This window comes from Pristis pectinata, chromosome 6 (genome assembly GCF_009764475.1).
Source record: "Pristis pectinata isolate sPriPec2 chromosome 6, sPriPec2.1.pri, whole genome shotgun sequence".
NCBI classification, from domain to species: Eukaryota; Metazoa; Chordata; class Chondrichthyes; order Rhinopristiformes; family Pristidae; genus Pristis; species Pristis pectinata.
Window position 1 is genome coordinate 110,041,112 of NC_067410.1, and position 24,321 is coordinate 110,065,432.

General features: G+C 49.2%; 1 protein-coding gene across 1 annotated transcript in view; it reads right to left on the reverse strand.

Moving 5' to 3' along the window:
• eif2b5 (eukaryotic translation initiation factor 2B, subunit 5 epsilon) overlaps positions 1 to 21,654 on the reverse strand; it is a 53,849-nt gene extending 32,195 nt beyond the window's left edge. The window contains exons 1-7 of the mRNA XM_052018792.1: positions 21,479 to 21,654; positions 16,045 to 16,169; positions 13,494 to 13,679; positions 11,021 to 11,198; positions 8,500 to 8,580; positions 6,248 to 6,325; positions 4,790 to 5,102 (exon numbers count right to left, since the gene is read on the reverse strand). Of these exons, the coding sequence (XP_051874752.1) occupies positions 4,790 to 5,102; positions 6,248 to 6,325; positions 8,500 to 8,580; positions 11,021 to 11,198; positions 13,494 to 13,679; positions 16,045 to 16,169; positions 21,479 to 21,637 (1,120 nt within the window). The 5' untranslated portion in view covers positions 21,638 to 21,654. The remainder of the gene's footprint in view (positions 1 to 4,789; positions 5,103 to 6,247; positions 6,326 to 8,499; positions 8,581 to 11,020; positions 11,199 to 13,493; positions 13,680 to 16,044; positions 16,170 to 21,478) is intronic.
• Between the last annotated feature and the right edge of the window lie 2,667 nt (positions 21,655 to 24,321).

Consider the following 24,321-nt stretch of genomic DNA (forward strand, 5'->3'; position numbering starts at 1 on the left):
ACAACATTCTGAAACAAGGTCAGGAAGGGTCCTGACCTGAAACGTTGACCACCTGCTTTTCTCCACAGATGCTGCCTGGCCTGCTGGGTTCCTCAAGCATCATTGTGTTTTTCAACTAGGTTCCAGCATCTGCAGTCCTTTGTTTCTCGGGACATAGAGGGATGTGGGCCAAATGCAGGAAATTGGGACTAGCTGGGTGGGGCTCTGTGGTGAGCATGCATCCGTACTGTGTTGCTCTACGATTCTATCACATTGCTCTTTGTGGGGGCTTGCTCTGTATAATTACTGAAGTATTATCTATTTATAATGCACAGGTACGTAATTGGGTATAAAGGGATGGGAATATCTCAGTAAATGTAAGTGTTTTGTTTTTTATTCCTTTTTTGCATGGAAGGGTGAGAGAAATATGGAACCCTCTTCTCAACTCCTCCTCCTTACCCCAAAAACCAGGAGGCAATTATTTTTTTAAACTCAGATCCATAGAATAGGTGGGTGTGGAAATTGCAGATAAAGAAGGTTAAGTATAATTCAATGGCAGAATAGGCTTGAGGGGCTTAATGGTCTTTTTTTTCATTGTACTAACTGGTACATTCTTTTCTATAAATGCTCATTAACACCTTTGATGATAATTTTAAAGTACTTCTATTCACAATTCTACTGCAATAGTCTATTGAATCTCATGTGGTGGGTATAGACACTCAGGCAATCTTGTTTAACTTCTATATATTATCAGCATTTCCCAACGTCATTCCTGAAGGGAATGCCTAATGTGTCTCATTAACCTGAAAAAAGATGTAGTAATATTAGAGGCAGTGAAAAGGGGATTCACCAGGCTCATACATTCTTCCGTGTCTGCGCGGGTTTCCTCCAGGTGCTCCAGTTTCCTCCCACATTTCAAAGATGTATGGGTAGGTTAATATGGGGGTTTAAAATGGGCCGCGCGGACTCGTTGGGCCAGAAGGGCCTGTTACCACGCTGTAAATAAAATTTTTTTAAAAATTCCTGCGATAAGAGTTGTGCTACCAGAGGCTTAATAGTTTGGCTCCATGTTCCTTGTTGTTTAGAGGAACGGGGGGGGGGGGCGGGGAAACATGACCTTATTCAAATACACAAGGGGCTTGAAGTCCTACACCACCAGGTTCAAGAACAGCTGCTACCCTTCAATCATTCTGTTCTTGAACCAACTAGCAAAACCCTAATCACTACAGTTTAGCAACACCATGACCACTTTGATCACTTTGCACTAAAATGGACCTTTTTTTATTCTAATTGTATTCTTTCTTGTAAAAATTGTGTATGATTTATGTTTACGTTTCTCTTGTGAATGACGCTATGTGCCTGTGATGCTGCTGCAAGTAAATTTTTCACTGCACCTGTGCATACATGCACATGCATATTAGGAGATTACAGTCAGTGCAGATCAGTAACAACATCCCCTTGATGACAGTCAACACAAGCGCACCTCAAGGATGTGTGCTTAGCCCACTATTCTACTCTCTCTACACTCATGACTGTGGGTCAAAGCACAGCTCAAATGCCATCCATAAATTTGCCGATGTACCAACAGTGGTGTCAATCTCAGATGGCGGAGGCGGCGTACAGGAGTGTGATAGATCAGCTGGTTGAGTGGTGTCCCAACAACAACCTCACACTCAACGTCAGCAAGACCAAGGAATTGACTGTGGACTTCAGGAAGGTGAAATCAGGGGAACACACACCAGTCCTCATTGAAGGGTTAGCAGTGGAAAAGGTGAGCAGCTTCAAGTTCCTGGGCGTCAAAATTTCGGAGGATGTATCCTGGGTCCAACACATTGATGCAATCACGAAGAAGGCACGCCAGTGGCTCTACTTCGTTAGGAGTTTGGGGAGATTTGGTATGTCACCAAAGACTCTTGCAAGTTTCTATAGGTGTCCAGTGGAGAGCATTCTGACTGGTTGCATCATAGCCTGGTGTGGAGGCTCCAATGCACAGGATCACAAGAGGCTGAGGAGGGTTGTAGACTCAGCCAGCTCCATCACAGGCACAATCCTTCTCACCACTGAGGACATCTTCAAGAGGCAGTGCCTCAAGGCGGTGGAACCCGTCATCATCCGGGACATGCCCTCTTCTCGGGGAGGAGGTCCAGGAGCCCGAAGACCCACACTCAACGATTCAGGAACAGCTTCTTCCCCTCCGCCATCAGATTTCGGAACAGTCCATGAACACTACCTCATTATTCCTTTTTTTCTACACTATTTTGTAATTTATAGTAATTTTATGTCTTTGCACCGTAGTTGCAAAACAACAAATTCCACAACATCCAAGTCAGTGATAATAAACCCGATTCTGATATGACTTGGACTTCTTAGAGTAGATGCTGGGATGTCTTCCCTGGAGGGAGAATCTTAAACAAGGGAACATAACCACATTACAAGGGGCTGGTCATTTTAAAGTGACGTACATGGGAATTTCTTCTTGCTGAAGCTGCCAAATCTCTGGAATTCTCTGCCCAGGCGGGTGGTGGAAGCTGGATCAAGTGTTTAGGGTGAGGTGGATATATGTTTGATAGCTCACGTAATAGAGGGGTGTGGAGAAATGGCACAGAAGAGAAGTGGAGGCGTGCATAGATCAGCTATGATCATATTAAATGGCAGGGCAGACGACGGACTACCCATGAAACCATAAGGCATAGGGGCAGAGTTAGGCCATTCGGCCCTTCGAATCTGCTCTGCCATTCGATCATGGCTGATTTATTTTTCCCTCTCAAAGCCATTCCCCTGCCTTCTCCCCATAACCTTTGACGCCCTCACTAATCAAGAACCTATCAACCTCCGCTTTAAATACACCCAATGACTTGGCTTCCACAGCCGTCTGTGGCAATGAATTCCACAGATTCACCACCCTCTGGCTAAAGAAATTCCTCTTTTGCATAGAAATACTCCGCTTCTATTTTTTTGTGCTCGAGTCTCCTAGCCCTCAATGCCAAAAACAGTTGTAAAAGATTCCTTCATCTACCCTTGCTGTAGGAGATCAGCTGGGAGGGCATTGACAGAATAAATCATTATCAAAGCAGTACTTCCTCAGTACTGGTACTGCAGAGTATTGGCCTCTACATTGCCGACTCCAGCACAAGCTCCAAACGGACAGCTGCCAACTGTGCTGTGCTGGAACACGTAGAATCATACAGAAAGTGGAAAGGCTCTTGTCTGAGGTTTAATGAAAACACAAAATACCCAGAGGAACGCCCTGGCAGACAGGGTGGTGAAGGTGGCTTTTGGCACACTGGCCTTCATTCAGTCGGGGCATCGAGAATTGAATTTGGGACGTTACGTTGCAGTTGTAGAAGACGTTGGTGAGGCCACATATTGGAATATTGTGTTCAGTTTTTGCACCCTGCTATAGGAAAGATGCCATTAAGCTGGAAAAAAAGTGCAGAAAAGATTTATGAGAATGTTGCCAAGACTTGAGGGACAAAGTTATAAAACAGTTGAAAAAGGTTCCTTCTTCTCCCCTTACCGTAGGAGATCAGCTGGGAGGGCACTGTCAGAATAAATTATTAAGATTATCAAAGCAGTACCTCCTCAGTACTGGTACTGCAGAGTATTAGCCTCCACATTGCCGACTCCAGCACGAGTGCCAACTGTGCTGTGCTTGAGGTCGAGCAGGCTAGGACTTTATTCATTGGCATGTAGGAGAATGAAGGGTGATCTTATACAGGTGTATAAAATCATGAGGGACACAAGGTGAATGCACACTGTCTTTTCCCCCTCATGGTTGGGGAATCAAGAACTAGAGGGCACAGGTTTAAGGTGAGAGGGGAGAGATTTAATAGGAACCCGAGGGGCAGCATTTTCTCCCAGAGGGTGATCCATATATGAAATGAGCTGCCCGAGGAAGTGGTTAAGACAGATACATTAACGACATTAAAAACAGAGACAAGACACTGCAGATGCTGGAACCTGGCACAACAACAAACCTGCTGGAAGAATTCAGCGGGTCGAGGAGTATCTGCGGGAGACGAGGAAAGAGGAGGACCTTGGGTCCTGATGCAAAACGTCGACAATTCCTTTCCTCCCACAGATGCTGCTCGACCCGCTGAGATCTTCCAGCAAATTATTTGTTGCTCAACATTTAAAAGGTATTTGGACAGGTACACAGATATGAAAGGTTTAGAGGGATATGGGCCAAATGCAGGCAAATGGGACCAGCTTAGTCAGCATGGTCCAAAGGGCCCATTTCCATGTATGACTCTATAATAGCGACAAACAGACAAGCCCATAACTAACTTCACCCCAATGAATTAAGCAGGTAAAAAATGATGATGCCTGAAGAACTCAGCAGGCCAGGCAGCATCCGTGGAGAAAAGCAGGCGGTCAACATTTTGGGTCAGGACCCTTCTTCAGGACTGAAGGTAGGAAAAGGGGAAGCCCAATATGTAGGAGGGAAAAGCAGAGCAGTGATAAGCAGGCAAAAGAGATCAGTGATAGTATGGTAGGGGGAGTTGAAGTGACCTATCCACCTATCACTGCTCTGCTTTTCCCTCCTATATACTGCGCTTCCCCCTTTCCTATCTTCAGTCCTGAAGAAGGGTCCCTGACCTGAAACGTTGACCGCCTGCTTTTCTCCACAGATGCTGCCTGGCCTGCTGAGTTCCTCCAGCATCATCGAGTTTTTCATCTAGATTCCAGCATCTGCAGTCCTTTGTTTCTCTAGAATTAAGCAGGTAACCTGACTGCTCTGAATATGAAGAGGAATCATATACCAAGTGGTGCACAGCCCACTGAAATCATAAACTGCAGAATGACCTACCTATAACGCAGTTGTGACCAATGGTGGTGTTTGTAATAAAGCAGTTCCTTCCGATGACAGTGCCTTTGCCGATGACGACATTCTCTTCCACCACACTGCCCTGACCCAGGCTGACTTCTGAGCCCCGGTAGACGTTGTGCCGCAGATGGACACTGAAACCTCTCTCGTCGTCTGTGAAGTTCATCTCTGGGGTTAAGGGGTAGACCCAGCGGCGAATGACATCAGAACACACTGCTTCATACGTGAGTAGGTTGGAGACCCTCACCCCATATTCATCCGCTGTCACGTTCATATGAATCTGATTGCCTAATATCTAAAATACATGTCAATACATCTCAGCATACAAGTCAGATCAAACAAAAAGCAACAGTGGAAAGATATATTCAGAGAATCTAAACATATGACAGTGGGTGAAGGGTCCCCATAATGGTAAACTAGGTAACGAGTGTCAAAATACCAGCCTGGCTTGGCATGGAATTGAATTTCATCATAGATCATAGAACAGTACAGCACAATACAGGCCCTTCAGCCCACAATGTTGTGCCGACCTGTAAACCTCGTCTAAGACATCTAAGCCCCTCCTCCCACATATCCCTCTATTTTAGATTCCTCTAAAATATGGTATGCTTATCTAGCAATCTCTTGAATTTGACCAATGTCCTGCCTCCACCACCGCCCCAGGTAGCGCATTCCACGCCCCAACCTCTCTCTGGGTAAAAAACCTTCCTCTGATATCTCCCTTGAACTTCCCACCCATTACTTTAAAGCCATGCCCTCTTGTATTGAGCACTAGTGCCCTGGGAAAGAGGCACTGGCTGTCTGCTCTATCTATTCCTCTTAATATTTTGTACACCTATCTATTCCTCTTAATATTTTCATACACCTCTAACCGTTGGACAGATACCATCAGGGAAAAAAAAGCACACAAAAGATCAACAGAAAATGGGATACTTTCTAAAACTGAGCGCTGTTATGTTAAGAGTGCATCTTGTGAAAGGACAATGCAAACGCAGTCAATCATAACATTCAAAGAACTGGATAAATACTTGAAGGGTAAACATTTGCAGGGGCTGTGGGGGAAGAGAGCACAGGAATGGGATTAATTCAAGAGCACTCGTGAAGACCAAACACAGAGACGATGGACCGGAAAATCTCTCTCCATGCTGCAAGGTTCCACGATATACTGAGTGGTGCACTGTCCACTTCTGACACAATATTGACCAGAGCCAGGCATGTTGATTTGCCAACAATACCCTTGCCACTCACAGCCTGATAACCTGTGCTGACGAAGAGCCTTCCCACAAAAAAAGCTGCTGCATTGCAAGAGGGAAAAGAGGCAAAAGAACTGCAGAAAATGCAATTCAGATGTCTAAAACTACTGCTACAGGAGGGGTAGAAATATTAGAGTTGGACCCAAACTTGAAAAAGACTCAAGACTAAACAAAACAGAAAACCCACCTCTTCGTTTACAAGAATCCCCCGCACAAAGTCATCTCTGGTTTGATAATCGAAGTTATCTGTGAACAGTTCTGCAACCTGAAAATTAAACAAAATTAACTGTGAACAGCTCTGCAACTTGGAAATCCACATGAGAGACAGAAAACTGGCCAGGTGAACTATCCAAACACAAGTCTTGAACAGAGAACTGAACTCAAGTTGAAACAAAAAAATTATCTCTTTTCAATGACAAATCTGCTGAGATTTGGTGACATGGTGTAAGGAGTTTGTACGTTCTCCCCGTGCATCTGCGTGGGTTTCCTCCGGGTGCTCTGGTTTCCTCCCACATTCCAAAGATATGCAGGTTAGGAGCTGTGGGTGTGCTATGTCGGTGCCAGAAGAGTAGTGACACTTGTGGGCTGCCCCCAGCACATTCGCAGTAACACAAAAAGACTCATTTCACTGTGTGTTTCGATGTACATGTGACTAATAACTAGATATCTTATCTTGTTTCCTTTATTGTCTGTATTTTCTTATCCAGGTCCCTATCCAAATTACCCACTAGTATATGAAAAATATTTTTAAAAATGCAGATGCTGGAAGTCTGAAATAAAACAGAACTTGCTGGAAAGATTCAGCAGGCCAGGAAACATCTGTGGAAAGAGAAACAGAGTTAATGTTTCAAAGCAAAGTTAACTGTGTTTCTCTTTCCACAGATGGTGCCTGACCTGGTGAGCATTTTCAGCAACTTTTGATTTTGTTACTCACTATCCTGATTAAGTAATTTCCTGTCTTCATTTTGATTGGGTCAAAATGCCAGAACTTGCTGCCTGAGATCACTGTGGGAACACCTTCACGACATGGATAATATCTCCTCCTCACTTGTCATCAACACAGGTGCACCTCAAGGCTGCGTGCTTAGCCCCCTGCTCTGCTCTCCTAACACCCACGACTGTGTGGCTAAGTACAGCTCCAATACCATCTACAAATTCGCCAATGACACCACTGTTGCTGGCCAGATCAGGGGTGGTGATGAGTCAGTGGACAGGAGTGAGACAAAACATCTGGTTGAGTGGTGCAACAATGACAACCTCATGCTCAACGTCAACAGAACCAAGGAGCTAATCCTTGACAAAGGAAAATGGGAGATCGTGTGCCAGTTCTCACTGGTGGGTCAGAGGTTCAGAGAGTCAGCAGCTTCAAATTCCTGGACGTGAACATCTTGGACGTCCTGTCCTGGGCCCAGCACACAGATGCAATCACAAAGAGGGCACATTAATGCCTCTGTACTTTCTCAGAATCTTCAGATTTGGTATGTCACCAGATACTCCAACAATCCTCTACAGATGCACTGTTGGAAGTATCGTGACTGGTTGCATCATGGCCTGGTACAGTAATTCCAATGCACAGGAATACAAGAGTCTGCAGAGAGAAGTGCACACAGCGCAGTCCATCACGGGCACAGCCCTCCCCACCACTGACATCACACACAAGATGCATTGCCTCAAGAAGGCAGCATCTATCATCAAGGATCCCTAACATCCAGGTTGTCCTCTTCTCCCCAGTGCCATCAGGCAGGAGGTACAGAAGCCTGAAGTCCCACACCACCAGGTTCAGGAACGGCTACTTTCCTGCAACCATCAGGTTCTTGAACTAACCCAAACAACCCTAACCGTATCTCAGCGATGAAACACTATGAACCACCTCTTGCACCACAATGGACTTGTCTGATTGTGTCTTTATTTTTGTACTAATGATTTTGCAATTTTTCCTGCTCTTTCGTATCTTTTATAATTTATGTACTATTTATAATCTGTGTGTTGTCTGTACCTACGTGCTCGTGATGCTGCTGCAAGTTTTTCATTGTACCTGTACCTCACCACACTGTTACACATGACAATAAACTCAACTTGAGAGCAGTAGTTTAAAATGGCAGCTCACCAGCAAGGTTCAAAAAGGTGGCTATGGAGATGGTGTTCTTGTGTGTGGAACGGTTCAAAATGAAGGAAGATACATAAGAGATTATTGTTAATAAATTTAAATAGAGCAAGCAGGAAGAACATCTTTCCCCAAGAGGGCGATGAGCTTATAAGACTCACTCCTACAGGAAGCAAATGCATTGATAGACCTATTACTGTGCTGTAAATAGTAACAGATTTAAATGCAAGTCTTTCTGTACCGATGAGCTAAGAATGCAAAATACAAGCTTTACGGGAACCACGGTGGAGAAACAGGATGTCACTGAACCTTTCTTGTGAAATAATCTTACTGACCTGTGGGGAACAGATGCTGATGTGACAGTCAAGCAGATCATGCCGGATTTCAATCTCGTCATTGTTACTGTGGAAGACGTGCTGGGGAAAACAATGAGGAGCATTTAGGCAAATCTTGTTACATTAAAAGCCATGGATAGTTTCTGGCTCTGCTGCCTCACTAGTGGATGAAGCTGACTACCAAGAGTATCAGCAGCCAAAGATGAAAAGAAATTATTTAGCCACTGATACAATACCACAAACATTCAGTTAAGAAAACACATCATAATAGTAAAAAGCCCAATGACGATTAAACTAGAATCTCAATGAAGTACAACCTCAATAAAATACAATTATTGGGCTCAATTCCATCATTTGAGGGTCTCAGTAAAGAACATTATGTGTCGAGGATTTCAGGAATGCTAGTTTCATTTCAGAATAATGCTTCTAAAGCCTTGTCTGGTTAACAGATCCCTGTGCTCCATTCCAGGAGTGAACATTCAGTGCCTGAATCATCTCTATGGCCTCTGTTCTGGCTAAAAGGAAGCACTTGGGAAACAGAAATGGAGCACAGCAGCAATGGATGGAAGTTGGTGGCAGTACAAAGCTGGATACAGGTCTGCATTTTAAAGGGAAGAGTATTCATGAGCACAAGTCTGTCATGATCCGAGATGTTAGTCTTTAAATCAAGTTGGTTAAAATAATCCACGAGATCATGGAGTCCACAGAAGTTGGCTCACCATCATCTCAAAGGCAAGCTGGGATGGGCAATAAATACTCAAATTGCCAGTGACATCCACATCCCATGAATAAATAAGTTATGTGATTCATCAGTGACATAATTTTGTATTTCCAGCTTTTTTTTTAAAAACATATTAACGATACTTTTAGCTGGCAAAACTCTATCAATTACAGACTTGAAGTCTATTGCTGTGTGGACAAAACTTTCCCCACTTTTTCCAGTCTCTGCATGCAGAAGCGTTTCCGAATTTCATTCTCAAAAGGTCCGGCTTGATTTTTCGATCATTCCCACTCATCCCAGGCTGTACCAGCAGCAGAAATACTTCTTCCCTACTTACACTGTCATTTCCCATTAATTGCCCTGAAAACATCAATCAAGTCATCCTTTATCCTTCTCAATTCAAGGGAGTATCATCCTAGTTTGTGCAACAGTGCTTAATTATCGAGAACACATAGCATTTTGGTAAGGATACTTCTCATTCCCTCCAAGGTAGGTGCCCAGAACTGCTCAGATGTCAAGGAGTGGTCTAACCCTAGGTCTTCCCCAGATCACAAATGCCTGACTTATGGATAGCCCGTAGTTACGGATGAGTGTTTGGAGACCAGATTTGCCTGCTACTGCAGGCATCTTCTGCCGAATGGGAATAGGGCATTTTCACCTGCCTTCTCTCCCCAACCATTGAGCCAAGCAGAGCTGGGGGCGCTGAGCAGACTCACTAGCTAAGTTGGTGTTGTCGGCAGGCGGCCACTCTTCCCGCGCCTGCTCACTCTCCCGTCACAGCTGTTTCTGTTCATCTCTGACTTGGGAACAGTTTGGGTTATGAACATTCCTCAGCAACAGAACCCTGTGTAACCTGGGGACTTCCTGCATTGTACAATTGTATTCTTTATTATATTAATTAATAGACAACTTAAAAGCTCCCTCGTTTTAAAGGGATGTGAGCTTCCCAGGCTGAGCCAGCATTTAATTCCACCCCCAATTCCCCTTGAGGTGGTGGAGAGGTGCCTTCTTGAACTGCCACAGTCCTCAAGGTGTGGGTAGATCCACAACGCTGTTGGGGAGAGTTCCAGGATTTTGACCCAGTGACAGTGAAGGAATGGCGGTGTACTTCCAAGTCAGGATGGTGTGTGCCTTGGAGGGCACCTTCCAGGGGGTGGTGTTCCCCGTGCTTTTGCTGCTCTTCTAGCCGGTGGAGGTAGTGGGTTTGGAAGGTGCTGTCTACAGAGTGTTGCCAAGTTGCTGCAGTACATCCTGTAGAGGATACAAACTGCTGTTACGGTGCATCGGTGGAGTTAGTGAATCACTCTGGATGGGATGCCTATAAAGTGGGCTGTTGTGTCCTGTATGGTGTTGAGCTGCTTGAGTGTTATTGAAATTGCGAGTGGAGAGTATTCTGACATGAGCCTGGTAGATGGCGGGCAGGTTTTGGGGAGATAGGAGGCGAGGTACTCGCCACAGGGTTCCTAGCCTCTTACCTGCTCTTGTGGCCACATTGAACTGGAGTAGTCATAAAAACAATTTCTGGACAATGATAACTCCCAGGATGAATTTTGTACAATCCAACTGCCTCCCTCAGTTGTTAACAGTAAACCTCCATCAGCTGCTCAACCTGTTCACAATTACCTGCAATAACTCACAGAAGCTTCCAACATCAGGCAGCTCTTCATATTTTGGATTTAATCACCCCACATGCAGTGAAGAGTTGTACCCACGATAGGTAACAGGGACCACAGAGTACAGGGGAAATGTTTCTGCGAATGGGGATTAATTACAGCATTATTCCAATACAAGGGATCGTACCATAGGAAATCGGAACTTCTTCAGCTTGCGGGCTTTCTGATAGTGCAGCAGGCGGCTGGTCTTGCTGTTCACGGCTGCAATGATGTCATCCTCCTGACTCCTTGTCCTGTGACCTGGTGATGACTGCTTGAAAATCATTGTCATGACAGACACGTTCTTCTCCAACTTCCGTCGAGCCCTACGAAACAGAGTGTCAGAAGGTCACAAGATGAGCAATAGTGGGTGAAGACGATTCGTCTGACTGCCCAGTGGATTCTACCCCCGAGGTTGGGACGTCAGAATGGATAAGGGCAATACAATTTAGGCATTGTATAATACTTTTTTAATACAACCTGAGGCATCTAGAGATAGGCACTAACAAACTGTTGAGTGAGTATCTAGAAATATACACTTAAATTCTGTCTCAGCTAAGCCCCTTGCAGTAAGGCAATGCCAGTCAATACTGGGAAAGTTCAAATCTCCCACTACTATTACTTTATTGCTCTTACATCTTTCTGCGATTTGCTTCGATATCTGCTTCTCTAATTCCTGCTGGACTATTGGGAGGCTTACAGTATAACCCCAGCAAAGTGACTGCCCTTCTCTTATTACTAATTTCTACCCACATGGCCTCATTGGAAAAAAAAATCGCTCCAGGATATCATCTCCAAGTACTGGCATTATCTTCTCCCTAATCAGTAGTGTCTTATATCTTTTGCATCCCCCTGTCACGCCCAAAACTTCTTTACCCTGGAACATTTAGCTGCCCGTTCTGCCCTTCCTGTGACAATTTACTCTACTGTTATTGTTTTTACCATCAATGCACTCTGTACTGACTCAATGTAACTGCACTGTGTGATGGATTGACCTGTACGATCGGTTTGTAAGACGAGCTTTTCACTATACCTCGGTACAAGTGACAATAATAAACCAATCCCACATTCCCAAGGGCTGATCCATGCTCTCAGCTCACCTGCAAGGCTCCTTGAATTAAAGTAAATGCAGTTCAGCCCCACCAGCCTTCCAGTGCTCCCTCACCTGCCTCTGCCCACTGGACTTGCTTGATTTATCCTCCGCATTTTTCTCCCCAGCTGCCACACTGCTACTCCGCTTCCAACCCAAGAAAGTAGATGAAGGTTTGCTCGGGAGGGAGTTTAAATCCTCCTGAGTAAACCTTCCCCTCATGATATTGGTTCCCCTTCAACCCACTCTTCTTGCACCCACACTGAAGCAATACCAATGATCCAAGTACCTACAGCCCTCCCTCTGGCACTAGCTCTTCAGCCACACATATCTGTCCTATCCCCCGATCTCTATCCTCTCTAGCATGTGGCATAGGGAGTAATCCTGAGATCACGATCCTAGAGGTCCCGCTTTTTAGCCTTCTGCCTAACTCCCCTAAACTCACTTTACAGGACCTCATCCCACTTTCCACCATTTGTCATTAGCACCAATGCGTACTATGACTTCTGGCTGTTCTCTCGTTTTCATTTTTTTTGCACTAATTTATTTATTTTGTAATTTATAGTAATTTTATGTTTTTGCACTGTACCGCTGCCACAAAACAACAAGTTTCACATATACCAGACAGTGATAATAAACCTGATTCTGATTCTCCCTCTCCCTTCGGAATGTTCTGTACCTTTGTATTTTATGGTTATTAAGGAAAAGTATAACTGTACATAAATGTACAAGGTCAAAAAGCCTACCTGGACTCCATTACTAGGCAAAATAATTTTCATCCTTTGTAAGCTTAAATTCAGCTGCCTGGGCCACAAGCCCAGGAATTCCTTCTCTAATCCTCGCCTGACTCCTTTAAGATGAACCATAGAACACTACAGCACAGAAAACAGGCCATTTGGCCCTTCTGGTCTGTGCCGAAACTTTATTCCGCTAGTCCCATTGACCTGCACCCAGTTCATAACTCTCCAGACTTCTCCCCTCCATGTATCTACCCAATTTATTCTTAAAACTTAAGAGTGTGCCCACATTTACCACATCAGATGGCAGCTTGTTCCACTCTCCCACCACTCTCTGAGTGAAGAAGTTCCCCTTAAAACTTTCCCCTTTCACCCTAAAGCCATGTCCTCTCGTACTTATCTCTCCTTCTAAACCTATTCTTTAACTTCTAAACCTATTTCTTTGACCATTCCCCCTCCTGACTCCTCATGTGGCTCAGTGGCAAATTACTCTCCTCTGAGAGTGGGTATCCTGGATGCCTAACTACGCTAAAGGTGCTGTGTAAATGCAAGTTATTGTGGGCACCGAGTAAGCATGGGACACTCCGCACTGCCGGCAAGGAAAGCATATTTAAAGCTCAAATAATGAAATCGACTTTGTGGAAGATAATAGCCTTTTGTAGAGCAAAAATCAACAGAAGGATACCAGAGTCAGCTGAAATATAATGCAGTCCAACAGGATTTATGCAGTAGGAAATTAATGAACATAAGTGAACGAGTAGGCCACAATATTCAACACACAAGGTATAACTCACTTGTGTTCCTCCAACGCTTTGGTCACATTGATATTGGATACAACATCTCCATAAATTAATATGAAATCTGAGCGGACAAGCGACTTTGCATCTACGTCCCTTAACACGTCCCCCAAAGACCGATAGGACTCGGAACTCATGACATGGATGGTATTTGGAGAGGTGGGACGGTTCCACTTTGATTTCCTGAAGAAGAATGAACAAGGAGATAACGAACGACTTGCGTTTATATAGAGACCATTGCAACGTTCTACGTAGAACACTGGACTAGGCCATTCAGCTCACGATGTTGTGCTGATCTTGATGCCAATTTATACCAAATGTCCTCTTTCTATGTATCATCCATATCCCTCCATCGAGGCATAGACAGACAGGTGGTATCTTTTTCCCCAAGGTTGAAATGTCTAATACTAGAGGGCATACATTTAAGGTGAGAGGGGGTAAGTTCAAAGGAGATGTATGGGGCAAGTTATTTCTCCCCCCCACAGAGTGGCAGGTGTCTGGAATGCGCTGCCAGGGGTGGTGGTAGAAGCAATTAGGATAAGAGGGGTTTACAAGGCTCTTCGACAGGCACATGAATGTGGAGAGAATGGAGGGATATGGACATTGTGTAGGCAGAAGGGATTAGTTTCGTTAGGCATTTAACTACTAGTTTATTTAGTTCGGCACAACATTGTGGGCCAAAGGGCCTGTTCCTGTGCTGTTCTGTTCTAACATTTATTATATACACATCCTTTTTCAGGTGTCACCTCTGCTGGCCAGAAGGTGCAACTGCAGATGGCAAGCATATACAAGCTTTGCATTACACAAATGCACAGAAGTTTTCAAAATAAAACAATACCCCTGTTACCAAGACAAGGATTGTCTTGTAAAGACAGCTTTAGGGATAGGATATCTTGCCCTTCCTGCATGTCAGAGGTGCTCCCCAGCCAATGGATTACTTCTGAGCACTCACCACGAACGACTTCATCTATAAAACTCCTGGGCGTGTTTATGCTTATAGTGCAGGGATTCAAGGTTGTTAAGGTGGGCAGATGAGATTTTCCAAGTATCAACCTTGGCCCAGGGCTACCATACTTGCTTCGAAAGATCAGCCCCATAATCAAGACTGACAGCCTGAGTGCTCTAATTGAGAGTGCACTGCCCTTTAGGATAAAACACCCGCTCTCAAAGGTAAAGGAATACATTGGTTCACCGTAGAGTCACAGAGCAATACGGCACGGATACAGGCCCTTCGGCCCAACCAGTCCATGTCGACCAAGGAGCCCATCCAGCTGGTCCCAATTTCCAGCATTCGGCCCATAGCCTTCCAAACTCCGCCCCTCCACGTACCTATCCAAGTGCTTCTTAAATGATACTATTGTACCTGCCTCACCCACTTCCTCTGACAGCTCGTTCCATATACTCACCACACTGTGTGAAAAAGTTGCCCTTCAGATCCCTTTTAAATCTTTCCCCCTCACCCGAAATCTGTGCCCCCAAGTTTTGGACTCCCCTACCCTGGGGAAAAGACTTACCATCCACCTTATCTGTGCCTCTCATAATTTTAAACACCTCTATAAGGTCGCCCCTCATTCTCTTGCGCTCCAAACCTTGCACCTCATTTCACTGCACTTTCTCTGTAGCTGTGACACTTTACTCTGTACTGTTATTGTTTTTACCTGTACTACATCAATGCACTCTGTCCTAGCTCACTGTAACTGCACTGCGTAATGAATTGACCAGTATGAACGGTTTGTAAGACGAGATTTTTACTGTACCTTGGTACAAGTGACAATAATAAACCAATACCAATACAGACCTAGCCTGGCCAACCTCTCCCTATAACTGGTCCTGGCAACATCCTCTTAAGTCTTTTCTGTACTCGTTCCAGTTTAACCACACCTTTCCTATAAAAGGGTGACCAAAACCATACACAGTCTTCCCAGTGCAGTCTCATGGACGACTTATACAACTGCAACATAATGTTCCAGCTCCTATACTCAATGCCCTGACTGATGACCAGTGGCTTGTGAATTTTCTCCCTGAATTTGAGTGTAATAGGGAACACTGAAGACAACAGTAAATAAAAATATTTTAAAAACTGCGTAAATTTGAATCTGAATATAAAACAAAAATATTGTAAATACTCAGGAGGTCATACAGTATATGTAGAAAGAGAAGAGATAACATTTCAGTCTGAATACCCTTCATCAGAATGGATCAACAACTAGAATCAATGTGTTATCCAACTTGATTCTAAGTTGGAAAAGCAGCAAACTGTTCCGATAAGAGGTCAATCTTAAATGTTATCTGAAATCTCCACGGCTGATGCCTAATCAGGTGAATATTTTCAGCAGTCTGTGTTTTCATTCTAAGTTCAGTGCAGGGTATCTTCTGCAGGGTAATGGGGAAAAGGTGGTGCGAGTAGCTTTCTGAGAGGACGTATGTGCACAAGGGATCCTTTCTGTGGTACAAGATTCAGTGTTACAACATACAGATGTTTGATTGCCTTGCAATGGCATAGTTCATTATGTAAGCCCCAAGAAACAATTCTTTAAATCATCATTACTGAATGTGCTCCTTGATTTTCTGGGCCATCCAACAGCAGAAAACGAAGGTTTCTTGGACACCAGTCGCTGTTAGAAACTCCAAGCTGTAATCGATCAGCGCTACATTAGCGAGGGGGAGCAGAGCCTGCAGCAGAACAGAGAGCAGTTACAATGAGCCCAGTGTGAGCATCACAGCCAACTCTACCTGTGGGCAAATGCAACATTAACAAGCCAAATACAGGCGCTCCCTGGGTTATGCAAGGCTGCTGTTCCCAAGAACAGTAAACCGATTTTTTTTTCTTAAGCTGGAAACTAACATTTTCTCAGTAACGGAAAATAAGTAGGCAACAGGAATAACAACAGAAGTTCGCTCATTTGTAGCTAGTCACCGCAGGTACAGTCAGTAAACAGCCAGAGCTCAAGCAGAGGCAACAAAATTCCAACAGTAATCAAGCCACAGTTGGATGTTTGCCCATACAGACATTTTTGGCATAAATTATTCAATGTCATTTTAAATTTTGAAGACTCTATGACAAACATCCATGATCAGGTACAACTGACAAGTTTGTTTATACGGATTTAGAGATCTATGGGAGAATTTGAATGAAGTCAGGTCTTGCATAACCCATGGAGCCCCTGGTACCAGTAAAGCCACACACAACCCAGGACAAATGTTTGGAATACCAGCATGGTTAGACCACAAGACTCTTAAAGCTGGCTCTGACATTCTGTAAGACAATGGCCGATGCTTGACTTTAAATCCACTATTCTGTCCATGCCTCCTAAACCCAGTTATACAAGATGTTGACTAGATGTACAAGACTACCTCAATGCACTGTGTAATGAATTGATCTGTACGATCGGTATGCAAGACAAGTTTTTCACTGTACCTCGGTACAAGTGACAATAACAAACCAATACCAATTCCACGTTGGTGAGGCCACATTTGGAATACTGAGTTCAGTTTTGGCCACCCTGCTATAGGAAAGTTGCCATTAAGCTGGAAACTGAGGAGATTTACGAGCATGTTGCCAGAGCTCGAGGGACTGAGTTATGGAGAGAGGTTGAACAGGTTGCGACTTTTCTCGTTGCAATGTAGGAGAGTGAGGGATGATCTTATAGAGGTGTACAAAATTTGAGGGGCACAGATAGGGTGAATACACACAGTCTTTTTCCCAGGATTGGGGAATCAAGACCTAGAGGATATAGGTTTAAGGTGAGAGGGGATAGATTTAATAGGAACCTGAGCGGTCAGTATATGGAACGAGCTGCCAGAGGAAGTGGTTGAGGCAGGTACATTAACAACATTCAAAAGGTACTTGGACAGGTACATGGATAGGAAAGGTTTAGAGGGATATGGGCCAAACGTGGGCAAAGGGGACTAGCTTGGATGGGAATTTTGGTCAGCATGGACCAGTTGGGCCAAAGGTCCTGTTTCCATGCTCTATTACTGTATGACCTTGAATATCCTTTTTGCCCAAGAATCCTATTGATACTTGTCTTGAATGTACTCAATGACTGAGGTAATTCACAAGACCATGTGAAGAAATTCCTCTTCATCTCAATCCTAAACTGCTGGTCCCTTATTTTGAGAGCAAGCCATGTGGTGGACAATCAAGGAAACTTACTCTCAACAGCTACTGCCTTAGAACAGAACCTTATCCTTCAACGAGATCACCTCTCATTCTTCTAAACTCCAGTGCGTGTTGGACACGCTGTTGAAAAAATTCCAAGTTCTATCAGAAAGGTGGTGATAGGACTAATAATTGGCATTAGCACACCTTCCTGTGTTAGAACAGTAACACCAGCCAGAGCTCCTGTTGACTATGACCCTTGTTAGAAGCCATTGTTAGAGGGTTTGGGAAGAGAATTAAGTTTCACAGTGGTGTGATTCTTGCTGCAGGTGAATACAATGCCAATAGTTGCTAGGCTCACACTCAAATTACCACTCAGTTACTTGGAAGGAAATGAACGACCAGCTTCTAACAATGAATCATCCCTTTAGAAAAAGAGAGAAAGAAACCAAAGCATCCATAACAGGACTGAGGATTTGCTACAAGCTTAGTAAACTGGAAACATGAACTGGGCAAGGGGGAGCGAGGAAGGGTAGGGTATGGGAGGCGAGGGGGTGATGAGGTGAGGGAGGGGGGATGGGGGAGGTGAGGGAGGGGGATGGGGTGAGGGAGGGGGATGGGGAGGGGATGGGCTGAGGGAGGGGATGATGAGGGGAGGGGAGGGCAAGGGGAGGGTGAGAGGGGTGATCGGGTGAGGGAGGTGAGGGAGGGGAGGGGTGAGGGAGGGGACGGGCTGAGGGAGGGTGGGGGAGGAGGGTGAGGGGAGGAGGGTGAGGGGAGGAGGGTGAGGGGAGGAGGGTGAGGGTGGGGATGCGCTGAGGGGAGGGTGAGGGTGGGTGAGGGAGGGTGAGGGAGGAGATCGGGTAAGGGGAGGAGGGTGAGGGAGGGTGAGGGAGGGGATGTGCTGAGGGGAGGGTGAGGGTGGGTGAGGGAGGGGATGCGCTGAGGGGAGGGTGAGGGTGGGGGTGAGAGTGAGGGAGGGTGAAGGTGAGGAGGGTGAGGGAGGGGATACGCTGAGGGGAGGGTGAGGGAGGGGGAGGGTGAGAGAGGGTGAAGCTGAGGAGGGTGTGGGAGTGTGAGGGAGGGGATGCGCTGAGGGGAGGGTGAGGGTGGGTGAGGGAGGGGGTGCGCTGAGGGGACGGTGAGGGTGAGGAGGGTGAGGGGAGGGTGTGAGGGTGAGGAGGGTGAGGGTGAGGGGACGGTGAGGGGAGGGTGAGGGTGAGGAGGGTGAGGGGAGGGTGTGAGGGTGAGGAGGGTGAGGGTGAGGGGACGGTGAATGTGAAGGGAGGGTGAGGGGAGGGTGCGAGGGTGTGAGGAGGGTGAGGGTGAGGAGGGTGAGGGTGAGCAGGATGAGAGTGAGGGTGAGGAGAGTGAGGGGAGGGTGTGAGGGTGAGGAGGGTGAGGGTGAGGAGGGTGAGGGTGAGGAGGGTGAGGGTGGGGTGAGGGTGAGGAGGGTGAGGGTGGGGTGAGGGTGAGGGGAGGGTGAGGGTGGGGTGAGGGTGAGGGGAGGGTGAGGGGGGTGAGGGTGAGGAGGGTGAGGGGAGGGTGAGGGTGAGGGGAGGGTGAGGGGAGGGTGAGGGGGAGGGGAGGGGGAGGGGAGGGGGAGGGTGAGGAAGGTGAAGGGAGGGTGAAAGTGGAGAGGGTGAGGGTGAGTGCGAGGGTGAGTGCGAGGGTGAGTGCGAGGGTGAGTGCGAGGAGGGTGAGGGGAGGGGGAAGGTGAGGGGGGTGAGGGGAGGGTGAGGAGGGTGAGGGTGAGGAGGGTGAGGGTGAGGAGGGTGAGGAGGGTGAGGGGAGGCTGAGGGTGAGGAGGGTGAGGGGAGGGTGAGGGGAGGTTGAGGGTGAGGAGGAGGGTGAGGGGAGCGGGAAGGTGAGGAGGGTGAGGAGAAGGTGAGGGGTGGGTTAGGGGAGGGTGAGGGTGAGGGGGAAGGGGAGGGGGAGGGGAGGGGGAGGGGAGGGGGAGAGGGAGAGAGGGAGGGGGAGAGGGAGAGAGGGAGGGGAAGGGGAGGGGGAGGGGAGGGGAAGGGGAGGGGAGGGGGAGGGGAGAGGGAGGGGGAGGGGGAGGAGGGGGAGGGGAGGGGGAGGTGGGGGAGGGGAGGGGAGGGGGAGGTAGGGGGGGAGGTGGGGGAGGGGAGGGGGAGGAGGAGGAGGGGAGGAGGAGGAGGGGAGGGGAGGGGAGGGGAGGGGGAGGGGGAGGGGAGGGGGAGGGGGGGAGGGGAGGGGGGAGGGGAGGAGGAGGGGAGGGGGGAGGGGAGGAGGAGGGGAGGGGGGAGGGGAGGGGGAGGGGAGGAGGGGAGGGGAGGGGGAGGGGAGGAGGGGAGGGGGGAGGGGAGGGGGAGGGGAGGGGGGGAGGGGGGGAGTGGGGGGGGAGGGGGAGGGGGGGAGGAGGGGGAGGGGGAGGGAGGAGGGGGAGGGGGGGGAGGGGGAGGGGGAGGGGAGGGGGAGGGGGAGGGAGGAGGGGGGAGGGGAGGGGGGGGAGGGGGGGGAGTGGGGGGGGAGGGGGAGGGGGGAGGAGGGGGAGGGGGAGGGGGGGAGGGGGAGGGGGAGGGAGGAGGGGGAGGGGAGGGGGGAGGGGGAGGGGGGAGGAGGGGGAGGGGGAGGGAGGAGGGGGAGGGGGGGAGGGGGAGGAGGGGGGGGAGGGGGAGGGGGAGGGGAGGGGGAGGGGGGAGGGGGAGGGGGGGGAGGGGGAGGGGGAGGGGGAGGGGGGAGGAGGGGGAGGGGGAGGGGGGGGAGGGGGAGGGGGAGGGGGGAGGAGGGGGAGGGGGAGGGCGGAGGGGGAGGGGGGGGAGGGGGGGAGGGGGGAGGGGGGGAGGGGGAGGAGGGGAGGAGGGGGGGGAGGGGGAGGGGGAGTGGGAGGGGGAGGGGAGGGGGAGGGGGAGGGGGAGGGGGGGGAGGGGGAGGGGGAGGGGGGAGGAGGGGGAGGGGGAGGGAGGAGGGGGAGGGGGGGGAGGGGGGAGGGGGGGAGGGGGAGGGAGGAGGGGGAGGGGGGGAGGGGGAGGGGGGAGGGGGGGGAGGGGGGGGGAGGGGAGGGGGGAGAGGGGAGGGGGGGAGTGGGGGGGAGGGGGAGGGGGGAGTGGGGGGGGAGGGGGAGGGGGGAGGGGGAGGGGGGGAGGGGGAGGAGGGGGGGAGGGGGAGGGGGAGGGGGAGGAGGGGGGGGACGGGGAGGGAGGAGGGGGACGGGGAGGGGGGACGGGGAGGGAGGAGGGGGACGGGGAGGGGGGACGGGGAGGGAGGAGGGGGACGGGGAGGGGGGAGGGGGACGGGGAGGGGGGACGGGGAGGGGGGGGGAGGGGGAGGGGGAGGGGGAGGAGGGGGGGAGGAGGGGGGGGGGAGGGGAGGGGGAGGGGGAGGGGGAGGGAGGAGGGGGAGGGGGAGGGGGAGGGGGGGGAGGAGGGGGAGGAGGGGGGGGAGGGGGAGGGGGAGGGAGGAGGGGGAGGGGGGAGGGGGAGGGGGAGGGGGAGGGGGAGGGAGGAGGGGGAGGGGGGGGGAGGGGGAGGGGGAGGGGGAGGGGGAGGGGGAGGAGGGGGGAGGAGGGGGGGGGGAGGGGGAGGGGGAGGGGGAGGGGGAGGGGGAGGGGGAGGGGGAGGAGGGGGGGGGGAGGGGGAGGGGGAGGGGGAGGGGGAGGGGGAGGGGGGGGGGGGGGGGGAGGGGGAGGGGGGGGGAGGGGGGGGGGGAGGGGGAGGGGGAGGGGGAGGAGGGGGGGAGGAGGGGAGGGGGAGGGGGAGGGGGGAGGAGGGGGAGGGGGAGGGAGGAGGGGGAGGGGGGGGAGGGGGAGGAGGGGGGGGAGGGGGAGGGGGAGGGGGAGGGGGAGGGGGAGGGACGAGTTGAGACCCAACGGCCGGCGGCTGGACCCGCAGCCTCTGCCCTGCCGGCCGCCGCTCACCCGCGGCTGGTCCTTGGTGATGGGGAAGAACCTCCGGTTGAAGCTGTCCGCCACCAGCACCGCCTGCAGCGGCACCGACTGCTCGGCCTCCTCGGCGGCCGCCCGGCCCGTCGCCGCCGTTCCCGCCGCCCGCCGGCCCCCTCGCTGCTTCGACGCCATCTTTGTGAGGGCGAGAGTGACGTGCCGGACTCCAGCCCCGCCCCCTCGCACTTCCGCGGGCCTGCGCGCCGCCATCTTGGTAAGGGCGCACATTCAGCCTGGACCCGTGACCCTGCTGCATTTGCCCAGTACTCCTCCGCCATCTTTGTGAGGACAAACATGACGCGAGATACGTTGGTCTCCCCCCCCACCTCGGTCCTCTCCGGGTCCCATCTTGGTAAGGGCAGATGGACGGTACCTCACAAGGTGTCAATGAGACCGCGGTACCATTTCAAAACATGTCATTTAAGCCAAATGTGATGCAGTGCCCAGAGCTCGGATACAAGTCCAGCTACAACAGAAACACAACCTGCTGGAAACATATAACAGCTTTACGCAGAACTAACCCCAGCTTTCTGATTGCTGAACTTTTCGTCATTTGTGATGGGCTCTCGATAGACGACTGCTCATTGGATTGACACCCAAATTGCTAGAGTAACTCAGCGGGTCAGGCAGCATCTATGGAGGGAAATGGACAGTTGATGTTTCAGGTTGAGACCCTTCACCCAGGGCAGATTGAGGGGCCAGGTGGCCTACTCCTGCTCTTATTTGCTGGTGTTCTCGATGCAGAGGTCGGATCAGCCATGATTTTATTGAAAGGCGGAGCAAGCTCGAGGTAGATCATCCTACCCCAGCTTCTATCTATTACAATTGTCTCAAATCACCTCTCAGTCTTCTAAACTCTAGAGAGTATTGGGGCAGTCTCCCCCATCTCTACTTACACATTAACCCCTTCATCCTGGGAAGCAATGGGTGAACCTTCTCTGCATTGCCTCCAATGAAAGTATATCCTTCCTTAAGTAAGGAGACCAAAACATATGCAATACTCCAAAGCTGAGTTTATTGTCATCTGCACAAGTCCATGTGTGCACAGGTGCAATGAAAAACTTACTTGCAGCAGCATCACAGGCACATGGCATCAGATAAGCAGCATTCACAAGAAAAACATACATCAAACACAATTTTTACAAGAAAACATAATTTGAACAAAAAAACAAAGTCCATTTTAGTGCAAAGTGATCAAAGTGGTCACAGTGTTGCTAAATTCTAGTGATTAGGGCTGTGCTTGTTGGTTCAAGAACTGAATGGTTAAAGGGAAGTAGCTGTTCCTGAACCTGGTGGTGTGGGACTTCAGGCTTCTGTACTCCCTGCCCGATGGTAACTGTGAGAAGATCCATCGAGTCTGCTCCAAGGAAAAGGGAAAAAGAAATGAGAAATGGGGAATGGGAAAAAAAACCCTATTCTAATCCCAATTTCCGGCCTTATCCCCATATCCTTTGATATCCTGACTATTTAGATATCCACCTATCTCCTCCTTGAACGCCCCCACTGATCTGGCCTCCACTGCTGTACGTGGCAAGGAGTTCCACAAATTCACCACCCTCTGGGTAAAGAAATTTCTCCTCATCTCTGTTTTGAAACTGTACCCTCTAATTCTAAGATTGTGCCCTCTGGTCCTGGACTCACCCACCAAGGGAAACAGCCTAGCCACATGTACTCTGTCCTTTCCTATCAACATTTTAACTGTCTCTATGAGGTCCCCTCTCATTCTTCTGTACTCCAGTGAGTACAGTCCAAGAGCCGACAAACGCTCATCATACGTAAGCCCTTTCATTCCTGGAATCATCCTCGTAAATCTCCTCTGAACCCTCTCCAACGTCAGCACCTCCTTCCTAAGATGTGGGGCCCAAAACTGCGCACAATATTCCAAATGAGGCCTCACTAGTGCCCCGTAGAGCCTCATCAACACTTCCTTACTTTTATACACTATACCTCTCGAAACGAATGCCAACATAACATTCGCTTTCTTTACTACCGATCCGACCTGGTGGTTAACCTTTAAGGTATCCTGCACGAGTACCCCCAAGTCCCTTTGTACTTCCGTACTTTGAATTTTCTCTTCTTCTAGATAATAATCTGCCCATTTATTTCTGCTTCCAAAGTGTACAACTGCACATTTCTCAACATTGAATCTCATCTGCCATTTCCTTGCCCATTCTCCTAAACTGTCTAGGTCCCTCTGCAACCTTCCTATCTCCTCAATACTCCCTACTCCTCCACCTCTCTTGGTGTCATCTGCAAACTTAGCCACAAAACCATTTATTCCATTATCTAAATCGTTAATGTACAAGGTAAAAAGGTGCGGTCCCAACACCGACCCCTGCGGCACACCGCTAGTAACTGGTAACCAACCAGAACGAGATCCTTTTATTTCCACTCTTTGCTTCCTGCCAACCAGCCAATGCTCCACCCATTCTGTTATCCTACCTGTAATTCCATGACCTCTCATCTTATTAATCAGTCTCTTGTGAGGCAACTTATCAAAGGCCTTTTGAAAGTCTAAATACACAACATCTACCGCCTCTCCCTTATCCACCCTACCTGTGATTTCTTCAGAAAACTCCAATAGGTTGGTCAGGCAGGATCTTCCCTTCACAAAACCATGTTGGCTAGGACCTATCTTGCCTTGCGCCTCTAGGTATTCCGTAACCCCATCCTTGAGGATAGATTCCAATAATTTTCCCACCACTGACATCAGACTAATAGGTCTGTAATTTCCTTTACGCTGCCTCCCACCTCTCTTATACAATGGAACTACATTTGCGACCCTCCAGTCCTCCGGAACCATGCCGGAATCTATCGAT